Source organism: Clinocottus analis, unplaced genomic scaffold, assembly GCF_023055335.1.
Source record: "Clinocottus analis isolate CAN_PGR_092001 unplaced genomic scaffold, fCliAna1.0.p SCAF_2, whole genome shotgun sequence".
NCBI lineage: Eukaryota > Metazoa > Chordata > Actinopteri > Perciformes > Cottidae > Clinocottus > Clinocottus analis.
Window position 1 is genome coordinate 10,182,330 of NW_027175931.1, and position 17,990 is coordinate 10,200,319.

The 17,990-nt window shown below is 40.3% G+C and overlaps 1 protein-coding gene across 1 annotated transcript in view; it reads right to left on the bottom strand.

Moving 5' to 3' along the window:
- Positions 1-216: 216 nt before the first annotated feature.
- LOC137790259 (cGMP-inhibited 3',5'-cyclic phosphodiesterase 3A-like) overlaps positions 217-17,990 on the bottom strand; it is a 44,552-nt gene continuing 26,778 nt past the window's right edge. Inside the window, exons 2-15 of the mRNA XM_068584320.1 lie at positions 16,636-16,881; positions 14,240-14,385; positions 14,043-14,152; positions 13,582-13,825; positions 13,267-13,343; positions 12,849-13,045; positions 12,340-12,477; positions 11,829-11,940; positions 10,886-10,993; positions 10,176-10,378; positions 9,729-9,932; positions 9,364-9,525; positions 7,542-7,803; positions 217-6,810 (exon numbers count right to left, since the gene is read on the bottom strand). Of these exons, the coding sequence (XP_068440421.1) occupies positions 6,497-6,810; positions 7,542-7,803; positions 9,364-9,525; positions 9,729-9,932; positions 10,176-10,378; positions 10,886-10,993; positions 11,829-11,940; positions 12,340-12,477; positions 12,849-13,045; positions 13,267-13,343; positions 13,582-13,825; positions 14,043-14,152; positions 14,240-14,385; positions 16,636-16,881 (2,523 nt within the window). The 3' untranslated portion in view covers positions 217-6,496. The remainder of the gene's footprint in view (positions 6,811-7,541; positions 7,804-9,363; positions 9,526-9,728; positions 9,933-10,175; positions 10,379-10,885; positions 10,994-11,828; positions 11,941-12,339; positions 12,478-12,848; positions 13,046-13,266; positions 13,344-13,581; positions 13,826-14,042; positions 14,153-14,239; positions 14,386-16,635; positions 16,882-17,990) is intronic.

Here is a 17,990-nt window from a genome sequence, read left to right on the forward strand (position 1 = left end):
CTGTCACTGCGGTGGAGGCATAACTAAGCAGGTATGTGGAGTACTTACTTATGACTGTTTGAAAATATATGTTCAACAATTACAACTTATATAAGGTAAAACTTGCATTTTACAGTGTCTAATTACAACTTTGGAGTTTAGTTTTAAACACATTGTGAAGTCAAACTGGAACTTTGAGAAATGGATAAAGAACCAGACAAACACGTGTGCAGCATTTATAAATCTTATTATTCAACAATATTCACATTACAACATCAACACTGCTCTGCTAGTGACAGGTTCTAATAATCCCAATATATTGTATAGTTACTTTGTAATACATTATCGAGAGGCACTTCCAGTAAGTCTGGCAATAGAGGAGCTACAGTATTGTGTCTAAATTACAAAACAGTAAAAATAAATATTTTTCTAAAAGTTATTTGTTATAATATACTTTTGAATCTGTACAGTATATATTTCTATACAAAGTCAAACAATATCTAGAAATAAAATGTCATATTCCACTGAAACAAATACTGGTGCATCACACAATTTCCCCATCCTGTAGGTATTGCTACATGTGTTAAGTGCAAGATACTGGAGTGAAGAAAAGAATTGAATCTGTGAAGCGCCTGCCATTGAAAATAAAAACACACCAGTCTTCTTTTTCTTGCTTTCAAGATGATGAAAAAACATTTGTTTTGGTTTCCATTGTGACGAACAAGGAAAGCTGATGAATGTAGCATTCAAACAATGTAGTCATATGAAAATGGTATGGCACAGGAGCATAGCTCCATTTTATAACGGCTGAAACAACAAACAATACAAAAAAGGAATGTTTTTGGTTTAAACCATCAGAAGAAACTACAAGGGCTTTAATCAGAAGTGAAGTGTTACTGCTGCCTATTGACACGGCAGTGAAATGACAGACAGCTCTGGTCCGTCAGATGAATACTCAAATGGTTATTATGTTGCTTTAATCTGTCCCGTCTTCACACGAGAACTGTTAAAAAACATATGCATATCCAGACATCCTTCCCAGGTTTTTGGATACTAGTGACAAATCAGAAGACGCAAGACAAACGCTCCTTTTAGGGCTCATTTTGTGCAAATCACAAAAAGAAATAAAGTTTAGAAAGTTTCTTTGGTTTGCACAAGTGAATCCAGTGTGCAGCAATCCCCTTCATCTCATAGCCATTAAGAATAAACCACTGACATTGGCTTCGATAACCTAATATCATTTGGTTGTAGACCCTGTATGTTTGTTGCTTTCTGGCCCAGTTTTTACACAAAGATGTTGTAAAACGAGATTCATACATGACGTGTGATTGTCTGCTACAAACCACTGGCCCATGTTTGAAAAAAAAAAGTGACACACAAATTGAGAGCCTGCAGGTAGTTGATATTACCAAGGACCAAGCGGAGGGGAGTAAAGTGAAATTTAGGAATGACACCCTCTAAAACATTTGTTGTTGCTGACCTCCAGTGGTCTAACTTTGCTGCAGTGTTGGACACATGCACGGGCAACAAAGACAATTTCGGACAAATCCCACAGTAATGATGCAACGTGTGGTCGCAGTTAAACGCTGCTTTTAAGATGTCAAGGTACTGTAAACTGAGACCATATCAGGGGTTCCCATGTTTTAGGCTGTTTTACTAAATCACTTAAACTTGACATTACAAGCTTAGCAAACAATGCTGCTGTGTTTCTATTTGTCAAAATTGTTAAAATTTAGAATATGTTATCAAGTGTTCTAGGCATCCATTGGTTTCCATTTATTTGAATGAACATCAAGTCTGCATTGAATTTTGCAAGTTGCATTGTTGTTCTGAAGTAATGTTGTGTGCTGGTCTGTGCTAAAGGATGTTATGCTAAAGAGAAATACGTGAAAAACAGTGGTTTTGTTTTGTTAGGTATAAATTTGTGGCTAACACTGGCAAAAACACTGCAACGATCCTTTCAATTAATTGAAAAAAACACTGAAATCTGTTCTTAGAAGACTGTAGGAAACAACAAATTGACCACTCCCTAATGTCTCATTTTAAAAACAATAAACAGCTTTGGATTATTAATAGAACAAATAGCAAACCCCAAATTCTATCACAGCTTTGATTAAGTCTCTTTGATTGCTGCACTGTAGTGAACACAGTAAGTGAGGCAGGGCTGAAAGGGGATCGGAGGTGGGAGGTGTCCATTTTGACTAACTGGATCCCAAATAAGCTTTGAATTCTCTGATCACACAGAGTTCGAGCAAATAAAGTGAAAGGAGTAAAAAGGAAGTGTACAAATTCCCAAACATAGAGGTGGAGCAGAGGATGATACAAATGTAAGATATAAGAAAAAAAGTCATAGCAAGAGTATTAGACTGCAAGTGAAGCATCGATATACTGTATGGTGCATTAGGTATTTACAGTGCCGGAGCACACGCCCATTCACGTGGACTCGTGTGCCTGTTGTTTACAGGAGGCAGGATGCTTGCAGAGCTTTTTACAGTATTGGTTATTTTTTTGAAGAATAACTGAAGATTGAAAATGATGTTGCTGTACAGAGCTTCAAAAATGCTCAAGTAAAAGACCCCAGCCGATGCCTCACATGGCCAACAGACGTGTCGATCAGTCGAGTATCAGCTGGTGTTTCCAGATCTTTTCTACTGCTACAGGTAGACACATACACACATACATACAAGCCAGTGCAAGGCTATTGGAAGACATTTTGTCCAGGTGGGGACTTGGATAACTTCAACTGCCTCGTGCTGTATAAGCTACAAATACACTCTGCACTTTGTGTTGGCAGGTCATTCCGGTGTCAGATATCACTTTGCCTTTTCCTTTTCTCGGTTGCCAAGGAACATTATGGATTTGTTTTTGTCTGGTGCTTCCTGTTTAATTCACTACAGTAATAGAGGTACAAATTTGTTTTAATAAATTCACTTACAGTTTGTGAGATCTTTTAGACCCACCAATAAAGCCAAAAGTCTTTGTGTCGTCATTGGATTCAGGCTTAAATTTTGAGGGCCACATTACGACAACTACTCAATCAGCTAACTATCTTCTTAAGATTCTATCAAAAATGAAAATACTTGGGTTGCAGCAGGATTTAGAAAAACATCTCCATTCATTTAGGCTCTTTCTAAAAGTTGATCAAACAGCTGGTTCAGAACAGAGTCCTCACCAAGACCACGAGAGGCTGGTCCAGTGAGCAGATTTTTGCACGGAGCTCCTGAATGTCAAATAATTTAATTTAAATTACTACTGTTGGTTAGTAAAGCACTGAATGCTTTAGGGTCAAAACACATTTCTGATCTGCTTCTCTCAGGTCTGCTTACTGCCGCTAAAGTCAAAACTACACAAAAAGAAGCAGCATTCAGTTTTTCTGCATCACATATCTGGAACAGATTCTTAGAGAAACCATTTTCTATCTCTTGGTTTTTATAAATCAGGGCATAATCAATTTCTGTTTGCCACTTTAATATTCTTCCATTCCATTATTTTCTTAATGTCTTATGTGAAGCACTTTCGGTTGCCTTGTTTAAAGGTGATAACTTGCCTTGCCTTTTCCTATCAAGTACACAAACAATAAGCACAGGCTTTCTGTTCATTGCAGGAAAAAAGGAAAGAAGCTCAACTACTGCACAATTGTGTAAGTACGGTGAATAAGCAGTCAATGGCATTATGTGGCACAGTTTAGCCCTCCTTTGCACAATGGACACTTTGAGAACAGTGCAATGGATACAGCTGAGGATTTCGTATTAAAATTAGCTTAACTCTAATTGAGTTAAGAAATTGGGTCACAGTCGGGCAAGTTCAGCCAGTAAAAACTTAATGTCTGTAAACAAACCTAATCAAATAATTGCTTTGTCTGTTTTTATCAAGTGTTTGTGAATAATGCTTAATGGACTGGTTGCATTGCAGGAATATTGTATTTACGACAGATGTTTGTAGTTCTATCTTGTGCTGTGGTTGCCGTTTCCTTTTGTACTCCCATGTCATGTTTTTTTTTCTGTTTTATCATCTCAAGGTAGAGATGAGTAATCAACCTTAATACAGGAACTCACCAGACACCAGCTATCCAAGTTGTCTGCTTAATACTTTGTGTCTGAATGCTTGAGACTTAAGAGATTCCAGTACTCCTGGGCAGGTTGTGTTACCTCGTGTGCACCTCGGCTAATCATTGAGGGATTTACAACTGCAATTTTGCAAATTACCAATGTACTAAAGAGCTAAAACAGAATGTAATAAATCAATGCTGCTTAATTGCTTCTGACACCTACTGCCACTGCACATACAAACACACTCAATACTCTGATTTACCAGGAAACCGCTTTAAAAAAAATAAGCTGTCAAAATCCAAGGTCTTCCAATTCAATTAAAATGTGCCCTTATTCACGCTGCAATTTTGAAACAAACTACTTGTTACAGTAAGTGAATCTCTGAATCTGAATCTCCAGAATTGCTTATCAAGTGTCAGATGAAATCACACCGCATCGCTTATCTGTAACACATTTTGCAGACTTGTAGATGTATACGTTGTCACATGATTTTAAATCCAACCGAAACTGGCTCATAATCAAAGAGTTACAGCTTGAGGAATTTACTGAAATGTGAAAAAGATCTGAGACCCCCCCCCCACTGACCCTTCATAAGCAGCTACAGGATAGGCTAAAAGGCTTCTCCATCTCCTCCTTCCTCTTTCATTAGTCTCATTACTGAGACTGTTCTCCTTGTTCACACTTTCCTCCATCACCACCAAACAGAATCTGAGGACATCAAAGGAGAGCTTGTTAACCCGTACGCTTCGTCAGCAGTAAGGACTTTGAATGGAGAAAAAAACACAACAGAGGTCTGCTGACCTATGATGCGATTTCAGTGGAACTTTCTCTTACGTGACTGCACTTTGACTGCTTTTAAAAGAAACCGTGCAAAATGCAGACGTCGTCTTCAAAGACAGCTTGTGTCAAAGTACATTTCTCTCCTTATCGGCAAGTACAAATATCTCATTCTGGCTTTTTTTTCTCCGCCGTCTTTGATTTGCTCAGCGTAGGTAGATAAAACCCTGATTACAGACAACAGCAATTGAGATTATCACAAATTAATGATTTGGATCTGATTGAGAGTTGCAGATAGTTTCCTGAGGGTACACAGCACCCCCCAGGATGGCAAGAGCCTCTTCTTTCATGTCTTATTGATGTGAATCCTCTTTGGAGGTGTGAGTCAGCTCTGGCCTGGGCCAGTATGGCTTACTAAATCACTTAAATTCTGAGAAATTAGACCTACATACCAGGCTATAAATTATATTCCAGAGAAGGAAATACTATTTTTATTACTGAGTACATTACTGTGTAAAGTAAGAAAGCACAAATTGGGAAGTGGCATAAAATGTGGACACATTATATTTTCTAAGAAAAACAATATTACCTTGTTACATGTGTTTTTTGTGATTGTTTGTGATAGACAGTATAATGTGATCAGTTATCTTGTTTCTCTTGCGGTTCCTTTACGATTGGGAAAGGAAACTGCATGTCTCAGTGGAAATAAGTTAATTAATAGCGCCGCAAACAGCAGATACAGAAAATCCTGAAGCAGTGGCGATTAAAAGGAGAAGGGAACTGCAAGTCTTCCTTTGTTTCATTTTATCTGCGGGTTTCTGCCTTCCTGAGTTATGTGGCCTGGAGACATGTAGGAGTGCTGGACTGACTCTGAGTAACAAAAGGCAGGGAGAAATCATGCAGACCAACATTGTTTCACAAAAATGAAAAAGAAAAAATTGTTTTGTATGTTTTTCCTTGAGCGAGTATAAAGCTTTTAGAGCAACAGGGTTCTTTGTTTAACTTCCTATCTGTTATGATATGAAATGTGTTTTTAAAGTCGCTGCATGTGTACATGTGTCTGTGAAGCTTGTGTGGGTGTATGTTTGTATACACAATGGACTACAACTGGCCCTTTTTTTCTCCTGCCGCCTACTGAAATCCACACGCCTGGCCTCAGTGGACACAGCTTTTTCCTGGCTTTCATCCCATTGTCTTCCAGGAGAAAGGCCTTGCTACACGTCCTCAACCAGCTGGGTGTCTCTACAGTGTGCTGATAACACAGGATGAACAAAACCGGGGGGGAGGTAGGGTGACAGTGTATTACTCACTGGTGGAGTGAATCTGTGAATCAGCATGTTTGGCCTGTAGTGCATGATGGGTAGCCTGGGTAGGAGCAGGGCAGCAGATTCAGACTAAAACAAATACTACAGCAAAAAAAAAAATACAGTCCCAATCATTCTCTTTTTTTCTTCTTCTTCTACTACTCTGCTGTCACATCATCTTTTACTCATCTCCTCGGATGAACTGGGCATGCATCATCCCTGTCCTCCCAGTTTTTGTTAGGCACATATTACCCAAAAAAATCCTCTACAGTGTTGTGTCATAGTGATGTGCTGGCTACCATATCAAGAGTTTAGTTAGGAAAGAAACAACAATGTTTAGACAACGTTCAGATTCCTGGTTATAAAAGGAGGTCAAAGTTCATTATATTACTCTGGGTCCTCCTCTTTTCCCCCTGAAGTCTCTGATTGAAGAATTTCTTCTTCCCCTATAGTCGGCACCTGTTCCCTTTCATCAAGACTGTCAATCAACTCTTCCTCTTTGCTTGCTTGCTCCTCCTCTTCCTCATGAATGGCTGTGATTGGATCAGTGGGGCTGCCGATGCAGTTAGGTTCCCCTCTCTCATCCTCTTCATCGGCCTCTGCAGCAATGACTCTTTTCCACATTTCATGGTTTTCCAGAATATGCTGTGTTATCTGGCAAAACACCTTCCTCCTGCTCACCTTTTTGGTTTCTCTTTGCTCTGTCAGACACAAAATATACAGTTAGATGACATCCTGGGAAAGTTGGTCATGGCGTTGCTTTCTTGCCAGGAGTTAGATGAAAGGATGTATCCACTCTGATGTCTGCACATTAAATATGAAGCTACAGCCAGGAGCCTGTCAACAGCTTATCACCAAGTGTGCTAAAACGGCGAAAGCCCTCTAGTCAACAAGTTGTATCTCGTTAGTTTCATACATACACAAACCTAAATGTCCCTGTTGTTGCATGGCAACACATTACCAAGACTATAATAAGTTTATGTTTCTTACAGAGTAAAGAAAAACATGTGTTTCATTGTTGAGTTTGAGCAGTGCCAGTAAGCTGATTTTTTTTTGTTGTCGTTACCCTTGTACAGGCTTGCTGTTTCCCCCTGTTTCCTGTCGTTATGCTAAACTAAGCTAAGCTAAGCATCGCCCGGCTCCAGCATCATATTATCACAGAAAAAAATGAGTGGTATCAATCTTTTAATCTAAATCTCAGGAAGAAAGTGAATAAGTGCATTCTCTAAATTGTCAACCTATTTATTCAAATGGGTTATTTGCTATGTTGGAATCCCTCTTGGCATTATTTCCAACTATATCACAGTTTAATAAAGTGGTCAAGTGGTACAATTGCCTTTCAATACATTTAAATAAAACTAATTTCTATTAAAAACAGAGACAGATCTGTGAGGTATTTTCTGCAACATTAATTATAAAGAGGTTGTCATACGGGAGGTATCAGAACTTGTTGATGTGTCCTCATCTGCCATATCCTCCTCTTCTGTATCATGTCTGTCCTTCGCGTCGTCTGACTCCGTCTCTCCCTCAGGTAGGTCAACCCAGCGTCCCGGCATAAGAGCAGCAGAGTCATAGGAGGAGCACAGAGGTCCCACTATGTGAGTGATGAACGACTCTTGTAGTTTAGCAAGTTGCGGAGCAGAGCGGTCCATGAATGGGCTGATGGGAAGGCCTAGGTTTGCCTCTTCGTCACCCTGGGAGGGTAAAAAAGGGCAAAGTTGAGAGAAGCACAGAAATAATAATCTGTCAATGTGCTGAAAAATGGAAAATACACACACATATTAATAATGAGATTTAAAGAGAGAGAGAACCTTTTTCGGAAAAAAAAAAAGCCATTGACTTGAAATGAATCATGCAGTCGCACGAGTAATATTAAGTAAAATAGGAATACTTAATATAAAAAAACATAAATACATTTGCATTGAATTCAAACTTTGCAAAACATTTTAAAATTAGTAGAGAGGTTGAATTAGTCAAAAAGTAGTCGTGTGTAGTAATCTCAAACAAATTCATCATAGTCCAATCCAGTAGTCAAGTCTTTTGGCTATTCTATTTCTGTTCAAAGGGAACATCCAGTTGCACACATAAAACACTTGCTCAGGGGTTCCCCAGCAAACAAGTAAATCACTATCATGTGCAGAGGTGCTGTTACACAATTGAGCCTGACCTTGCTGGGGAGGAAGTGAGCAAAAAGATGAACTGCTTCTTGGGAGTAGTTTGTGGGTTGTTGTCACTATCAATCAAATCGACCCACTCCCACACAGTCATGATTTAGCCGATGCAATTTCTTTTTGACTGTTAAGTCAAATAATACCGTTAGATGTACTGTCCAGCCACAGTATTGTTTTCAACTGATGAATCACGTGTGTGTCATCTTGGCAGAATGCGGTTCGAGAGACACAATATTTCTTAAGGATGCCAAGCAATCGGCGCACTCCGAACAGCACATCCTCTGAACAGCCCATGCTCCAAATGGCCTCGTTCTTGGCGCCTGCTCGGTGCCGGCATTGGTCGCCCCTTGACAGCCGTGAAAGCAGCAATACTAAGAGCCAAGCAACCAGACACCCGCACTAGACTGTTTAAATCAGTGGTTCTTAACCTGGGTTTGATTGAACCCCAGGGGTTCTGTGAGTCACTCTCAGGGGTTCAGCATGGGTCAATTTTGTAAGCCTCTTACAACAACAACAACAACAACCAAGGCAGTCGATGGGAAGAAACTCGTGGATGGCTTCTTCAGAGACAACGATCTTTCGTGGAATATGGTTTCTGCAATTTGTTCGAACGGCCACGCTGGGACGACACTCTGACACTACGTGCGAAATAGTGCAATGAAGCACCACATCGTCAAAGAGTTGTGTAAGGAAATGGGCACTAATTTCAAGGTACTTTTGTATCACTTTAATGTTCAGTGGTTATCCTGGTGAAAGGTGCTGAATCGTGTGTTTTACCACGCGTGTGGAATCAACCCTGTTTTTGCGAGAGTACCAACATTGTCACGCAGATTGCGTCGAAAATTATGAGTTCATTCTCATTTTGGCGTACATCGCCGAAATTTCCGATGCTCTCAATCATTTTAATCGACAGATGCAGGGCGGTGGAGTCAACATCATCGAAGTGGAAGAACAGCTGAAGGCGTTTTAAAAAAAAGCTCCCTTCATTTGCAAACTTTCCCCATTACATAGGGTTCGGTGAAACCATTGGTCTAAATGCTCATAACTTGAAAGTGAGATTTTGAGACAGATTTATAAACATACTTGTTCGTAGAACTCGTTGACAATCCCCTCTGTCCACTGCAGGTGCAGCTCCTTGCACTTCAGCGGCCCGTTGACGTCAGCCAGCTTGATGCACATCTGGCACACCAGCATTCGGTCGTTTTCATTGGTCCAGTCAATACCAGACACCCCTTCATCACCCACCTGAGGAGATGTGAACAGGAAGGTTTGTGTAACAAAGAAGAAAAAAACACAGCTATGGACTGTCAAGAGTTCTCCACTGATTGGCTTTTTTTTATTCCATGAACAGAACAAATTGACTGAGAACAGACAATCATTGCAAATCGATGGTGGATGGTCACTTTTTTGTTTTACATTTTATTATAGAGATTTTTTTTTGGTTTTACCTTTGCATTAAACTCTGCAAGGAAGTCAAAGTGCTTTTTGAGGTCAGTGGCAAGAATGGCTTCAATGACTAAGAAGCGGAAGCGCTTGAACTCCACATGTTCAAGGTTAGCCAGGAAGTTATACTCTGGTCGAGACATCAAGAGGTTCCACGCTGAAGCTGCATGGTGATTTTCCAAGACTGAACGATCATTGTACAGAAGAGCCTACAACGAAAGGCCAGAGGAGAAAATGTAATTAATAATCAGTCTTGGCATTTAAGATGTAAGCTGCTATGTGTTTTACCATCAGAGCTCTGGTATTAGTTGTGAATTGTTCTCTCATAGTGGTTGAGCTTATTGGTCTTTTAGTTGTTGGTTGGTACATACACTGTCACATATACATACTCTTCTTCACATCATCTAAACTGAGCACCTATTGTAAAGATCTATGCTGCTGCACTCATGTACCTGTGGTGCACTAGTAGCTACTAGAAAGGCGTTGGTTCTTCCAGGATGGTCATAATCGTGCATGGCGGCAGCTACATACAGGGCCATGAGCTCCAGGCCAGGGATAAGGCCAGCCAGGGAGCCATAGCCGTCTTCCAGCACAGAGTTCATCTTGGACACAAGGAAGCCTGTGGCACCAGGATTAATGCCATTCTCTGAGTCTACTGGCAAAAACAAAACACAGCAGTCTCCCCAGTCACTGATGCTGTTTGTTTAAAAAAACTAAAACCTCATTGGCTGCTGTACAACCTTGTTCTGTTGGACTCTTTCAGGAAAAAACATTCAGTATGTTGACTTATTACACCTACATTATATATCAATAGGATGTTGTTGACTATAAAATGAGTTATGAGTAACAAAATAATATCATGTGGCAATATATATATATATATATATATATATACATACATTACAATAAAATAGGAACATATTCCATTTAAGAAAATTAAATGATAAGGAAAATGCAATGTATATAAAGTGTATATAAAGTATATGCAATGTATATAAAGTGTATATAAAGTATATACAGTGAAGTAGAAGTATATACAGTGACTAAAAAACTACAAAAGTGGTACTAGCGTTTTGATGATTACATAAAGGAGGAAATTACAGGGCAAACTAAGTTTGCATAGTATTATTGTTTTCCACCTGTATGTATCAAACATCCTCACCAGTGGGTATCCCATTCTCAGTCAGCAGAATGGGTAGGCCTGGTACAGGCTGAGTGGTGAGGTACCACACAGCATGTAGCACGTCAGTGGCATGGATCCGGTTGTGATCTGGGGAGAGTCAAATACAATGCCTATTCACACCAATGGAGGGCAGTAAGACCACTGTTATCAAACTCCACCTGAAGCAGTTCAAACGTTATTTTAATACAATGTTATTTTTAATTTTGAAGTGCAACGCTATCAAACTGGAGAAAAACAACAATAACGAAATCCCCTTCCAGACAAGGATTATACCATTACTGACATAATGGCCTTTTGTCATTTAGTAAAGATCTTTTTTATCCGAAAGTTTAATGTTTAAATATGAGTTAAAACAAAATGATCAATGGAGACAAAGCTTCTATCTAATGTAGCTCGGAACAAAGCAATACATGTTAATGGCAGTAAATGTATAGGATACAGGGCTGTTTACTTGGGAGACATTTTTACAAAAGTTGAATGTTCCCCTGGAATTGTGTTAGTATAAAATAGTATAAAAAGATATTAATATTGAATTCATAATTAAGACATCAAAAAATAATTTCTATGCGTTCTCTCTTTTGTCACATATTGTCGCCCAAATGCCAATAAGAAATCAAGATTGCAGATGCCGAAAAATTGTTTAAAAGTTCTACATGGCAGCTACATCTTTAGTTTCAATGTGAATTGACACAAACATTGTTGTTATTAGATTATATTATGTCAACTTCTGATATCAATCGCTATCAGGAAACTTCATATCCATGCCAACTGTGAACAATCAGATTATGACATATTAGTAAGGCAGACGGCAGGCCTGGTGTTTTACTACGATGACAGTGCATCACATCCCCCTTGTGGCAGATAAAGGTAATGCTGATATTTCACATGAAGGATTTGCTAGAAATGGAAATCTGCTACTCACATGGAATGACCCTGTATCCGTTCTCCAAAGCATGGAAGTAGTTCATGAACTCTTGTACAGGAATTCTGAAGGTTTGAAATAGACCTGTGTCCTCAAAGAGCTTATAGGAAACCTAATAGAACATGAGGAAAACACACTGTGATTCATATCTCATCTTTGTGGAGGTTCAGATGTAAAGCTGGGTCAAGTCACTTCACATTACACCACACACCTTTTCTTAGAGAAAGGTCTAGTATCTGCTCAAACAAAATAGTTTTTGGAACTGATCACATCTTGGCCAACATTGCATGTCTGATTTTTGCTTGCATTTTTTAGCATCGTTGTGGATGCAAGCTTCAAACATGAATCCAGTCTTCCCATTGCTTGTACTGACTCTCTGAATGTATGTTGTTAGCGGCTTAATATGACAGAAATGTCCTTCAATATGAGATCATTTTAATACAAACAGTATGGGTTTTCATTGCATAAATGTCATCTGGGTTTCAACGTTTCCTCACTTATTGGTGTTTACCTGACTGAGGATGCAGCCTGTCTTGCCATGAGTCTTCTCCATTAGACTAAAAATGGGAAAGTTCCAGTTGTTGAGTTGACTCATCACAGGCTCCAGCGTTGGCAATGCTAAAGGCTCTGCTGCCAAGATTTGTTTGTCCTATCAGGTGAGAGGAGAGGTCAAAAACATACTGGCAAATACAGTACAATAACTATCATGTCACCACAGTTTGGCGCTCAACAACAGGCTTGGGTCAATATGTGAATATACATTATTAGACGTGTGCACCGCTGCTTGGTTTTCTAGCATTTTACAAACGCATTTTTTTTTAAATATATGATGTTAATTGAGCAGTACTTTTACTTAATGACATTGGATGAACCATTGTGAAAATTATCCTAATCAAAAGATATCATCAAAGTTCTTTATTTCTCCCCAGTCTTTGCAGGGATTTGAAGCAAATTAAAGCACATGAAAGATAACAGACTTTTTACCCCGTCCTCCCAATTTAAGCCTATCTGATTGCAAACCTCTGGCGACGGCAGGATTGGGTGAAGAACGATGTCCTCTGCCAGATACTCCCTGCAACCTTCCCTTGCTTCAGTCAGCTTCTTGCCTCCCTCGCCCTCTTCTTCATTCTGTGCAAAGTCGCTGCTGTCACTGTGGTTGGTCTCATAGGTGCTGTCGTAGGTGCTGTCGTAGTCCGAAGAAGCAATGGCCCGCTCGTCTATGGAGAGACATTACACATGTTAGACATGCTTTGTAAGGTCACCGTGTAATGGTTAAACAAAGATACAATGAGGGCAGGTGCGAAGAGCAAATTGTTAACTGAAAAAAATAAGATGGAAGAAGAGTCTAAATTCATTAACCAGGTTGGATTTTAGAAGCATTTTCTAGTATATCACACTCATAAGCTGCTATCGTAGGCTGTGCTTGCTACCCGTTCACCTGGATGGGGTATCCTGTCCCCTTTGTCAACAGATTCTACCCTGTGGTTTAGTCGATTGTTGAACGGCCTGCCACAGCTGATGGAAAGAGAGCAGAGAAACACCGACCATTCAGAGAAGCTTGTCCATCTGGATCATTCTCTCTTACCTAAACATTTAAAACAAGTCCCCTCCCCCCAGCACAGATTGACGATCGACTCATTCCCCTTATTTACACACACATATACTGACACACAACTTGAACTGTCTATATTTATAACTGCTCATCAACGTGTGACCGGATAATTATTCCAGTGTGTGATCGCATGTATGTTACCTGCCGCAGAGTTGTGGAGGCCGCCAGTAAGGGGTGGTGGAGCTCGGGGCACTCTGACTGTGCGTTAAGGCTCTGTGGTGGCTCTTGGGGGCCACAGAGCCGGGGGTTTGCTCTGTCAGGGGCCCGGACGGCTCAGGAAGCTGCACTAAACATGTTTTGATTATAGGGCTTGAGACAGGCGTGCCCTGGGCGGGAGGAGATGGGCACGGGGAGCCGAGAGGTGATACGTTGGAGGGGGGGAAACCTGAAAAAAAGAGAGCGATACTGACGCTAATGTTTCGGCCGTTGCACGATTTGCTCTTGATGTATTCAACTATCTTAGAACTACGTGTAGTTAATGGTTGAGAATTTACTCATGTAACACACTCAACATACTCAACTTGTCTCATTGTATTAAGTAGATTAGCACACAAACACACACACACACAAACACACACACACATGCACACGCGCACACACACCTGGTCTTGCCAGTGGCTTGCTGTAGAGGTGGTTGGAGGTGACGGAGGCAGCGCAGGACATGGAGCGACTCTTTGAGATGGTCATCATCACTGAGTTGTTCCATGATTCACTGATTTAATGTGAGGAAACCATCACTGTTACAGATCTAAAGTACTGTAGTGCTGTTGATTGTAGTGCACGAGTGAGCCAGAATTACCTGTCTGTGGTGTGTTTGATGCTGGCGGAGCGGTCTCGGCATACTGGGCCTGGCTCTAAGGTAGGCATCCCTGTAGCTGAGGTGGTCGTGGTCCAAGTTGACGAGATTCTCCTTAGCAACCCCGGGGGCAGACTCCGTCTCAGACGCTGATATAAAGATAAACAAAAATATGTCTGCAATCAAAAGCTACTAATAATTGCACCTTTTTACATATACTGCGATGGTGTTATTCTCCATCATCGTTTCTCAAAATAATGGGGTCTTGTTTCTTCTAAACAACAATATTTTGAGAATCACTTATTATTGATGACCATAAAGTGACTCACTTATTATTGTTAAGTATGTATGACAGAATGGTAAGTTTTCTCTGTGGTGTCCGATCTCTCGCTCTCTCTCTCTCTCTCTCTCTCTCTCTCTCTCTCTCTCTCTCTCTCTCTCTATCTCTCACACACACACACACTCACACAAGCACACGCACATGACTATAGAGGGCAGCAGAGGATTGAAGGAAAGCATATCCATCCCTCTTTGTCTGTTCACTTCTTAAGCAAATAAACACACACACACACACACACACACACACACACGCGCGCGCGCGCACACAACCTCATAGTGCTCTGTGGTACACTTTCTTCCCGTTGTCAAGAAAAGCTCATCAAAGTAATCCATTTTTTAAAGAAAGACAGAGGAAGAAATAGTGAAAGGGTATTTGTTGGTAATCAATTACTGTGAGCATCATGTCTGCTTTTGCCATTGTGACTTAATAACTGGAAAGGCTATAAGTGCAGATGTGAAATATCTGTAATGTAGCTGAAAATAATATTTAAAGACTCATTGGCAGTGATGTATTGCTGCGTGTGATCTTGGATGTTTTTTTAAATATATATTCACACTTGAGCTGAATAAATATAAATCACTATGGTATGCTTGGGGAAATGTGTGGTTATCATATGAGATGTTTTGAAGACAAATCAGTGCACCAGAAGTGCGGTTACATCTTTAGGAGATGTGATCAACTTTTCAAATAGCCAGAACTGTTGAAGTTAAATTAGGTGACAGACAAATTGTTCCCCGGGTGTAACAAGAAAAAAAAAGTGACACTGGACGAGAAAAACAAATGTACTTCAGTCATCAACATCTTTGCTATTTCTGTTTAGACCTGTACAAGAGGCTCAAGTGAGCCGGACCACCAACTTTAGCTCCTGCTTTATGCAGACTCACGTATGTCTCCAATGAGCTAAAATGAGACCGTACCTATGTGCACCCATGCAGCTTTAAAGCTGCTTGTCACATTCCTGGTGGGCTATTCTGCATTGCATCACACGCTTTATTTAGTTTCCTTGCCGCGTGCAGTGAACACACACATTTTGAAGCTCTGGACTTGTAAAACATTGAAAAGCCGTCTGGAAGCCTGTGCGTCATTGTTAGCTACATTAGAGGCACACACTACGCCAGCAGTGACGGAGAAAAGGGAGGTGGTGACTGCAGGAAGAGGTACAGCAGAGCATGCGCACAAGTGTGTGTGTTGATATGTTGTGCAGCAGACTACACAACGTACCTTTGATAGAACTGGGTCTGTTTATATGAACACACATATCGTTATACTTCTAATTTCACTATCAGAGATATTTTTGTTTGTCATATTTGATGATGGTATTTTCGTCTGAAGTGGAAACCCAACGATTTTACACATCAATGTCTGTTTACAAGTCCTTGGGAGGACTACTACATATGGAAAAATGGTTGCATTTTCTGCCTTCAGGAGGAGCTGCATGAAATCTGATCAGAGGTTGAACACTGCTAAGAGTCTGTGGGTGTCAAGTTAAAAAGATATGAGCATACCAGACATCTTCCACTCGCTCCTCTTTTCTGCTTTGACTGCAATAACACCCCTTGAATTTTCTACAGAACTGTCCGCAGTTGAGATGCATTATACGTCAATCATCTAAAGGTTTTTACAAGGAAGGAGGAAAAAAAAAAGACTATCTCTGGTTGTGCTGCATTGATGTTTACATTGTACTTGTCAAATGTGAGTCTTACAATGTCATAGTAGTGCAATATCAAAGCTGTGGAGTACTCTTTTCAAACAAAGTGATATCTGATTGTGATGCTTTGTAAGCAGCTCAACCAAACACCGATTTCTACTGTGGTCCTGACCCTCAGGGTTATTTCCAATCTGTATTAATCAGCTTAATACAACAGACCACAGTTGTGATTGAGCACAATTATCTGTTGAGTACACTTCCTATTTTAATCCCTACATCATATGAATTTCAGAAGTTCAGCCATTGGAAATTAAATGAACACGTGAAAAAAATGAATTACATTTAATTTTACACTAAACCAAAGACACAAGAATGAACAAAAACATATTTTTAAGGAAGGGAAACATTTACCTTTGGAATGGCCAGTTTCTCTGTTTTCTCTGGCCCCTCCTCAGAGTCAGAGCAGCTGTGTGTCCCCGCAGGGATGCGAAGCCGGTGGAGCGGCTGGAGGCTGATCTGGGTGCTGAGGAGGCTGCTGACGGCCTTCAGAGAGCTGCAGGTGTTAGGGGGCAGCGAGGGGTCTGCCAGCAGGTCTGAGATCAGACCGTGGGCCTCGCCCATCACCGCAATGTCCACCACCACGCTCGTGCTCGAACACTGCAAAAGTGGAGGAAGAGACAGAGAACGAGATCATCAATCTTTGTTAATCTTCTCTCGTGTAATGCGTTGATAATACAGTGAACAAAAGTCACACCACACTGACGCACTGCTTTTTTTTATCTTCATACCTGGGAGAGAAAGAGGATATGTTTGTGTGTGTGTGTGTGTGTGTGTGTGTACTGGAAATGGCACATATACTGTGTGTTTGTGTGTGTAAGCATCTGTCTTTATATTCAATTAAACATTTTAGGTTCCCAAAAGGAACACATTTTGACATCCTGTCTATTGCCTGGTCATGTGATGTGTAAGTCCTAAAATGTGATAGAAAATAAAGCTTGGAGCATGATGACTTCATGCGTTGAACATCTAGAGGTTATTAATGACGGTGTTAAACATATCATAGCCATAAAAACATCAATAATAGACATCCTACATTACCCCCCACTGTCTACGTGTAGCTGTCCCTGATTCATCATATTGACTGATAAACCCAAAGGCCCATGTATGTAAAAGTGAATGTGTTTGATAGTGTTAGGAAGATTTTTTTTAAAAAGTCAAAATCAGTAATAATGACTAGACATGTTTACATGTCAGTTATTGTGTTTTTAAGATCTTCATCAACTTGCGCTGACTATTTTTTAAGTCAGAAAGGGACGTAACTCAAAAAACGCATTATGTGGAATCGGTAAAAACAATTAAAGGAAAGCACACCATTTGGTAACATAGAGGAGACACCCGCAACGAGGACTGCGCACTGCAATGAGAGTTGGAGATGAGGGAACTTTGTAAAAGTCAGCTGAGCTGTGGCTCCCCACTGAACCCTGGATGAACTGTGTTATGAAACAATGCTGTCAGACTCGTGGCTGATCACACAGCTTTTCTGTTTACTTTTTCAAAGTAGTGTTTCTCCTCCTTATGCCTGTGATGTTGACGCTTCAAGATTCAATCGTAGAGCTTTGTGAATGTTTAAAATAATCTTGGGAGTGACTGGCAGTGACAGGACCAGAAAGCTAAAGTGGTATTATCGTGATTGGCAATGTCTTTCTTCAGCCAAATACTGGTGAAGTGATGAAACAATACCAGTCTTTTTACCAATACAGAAATGT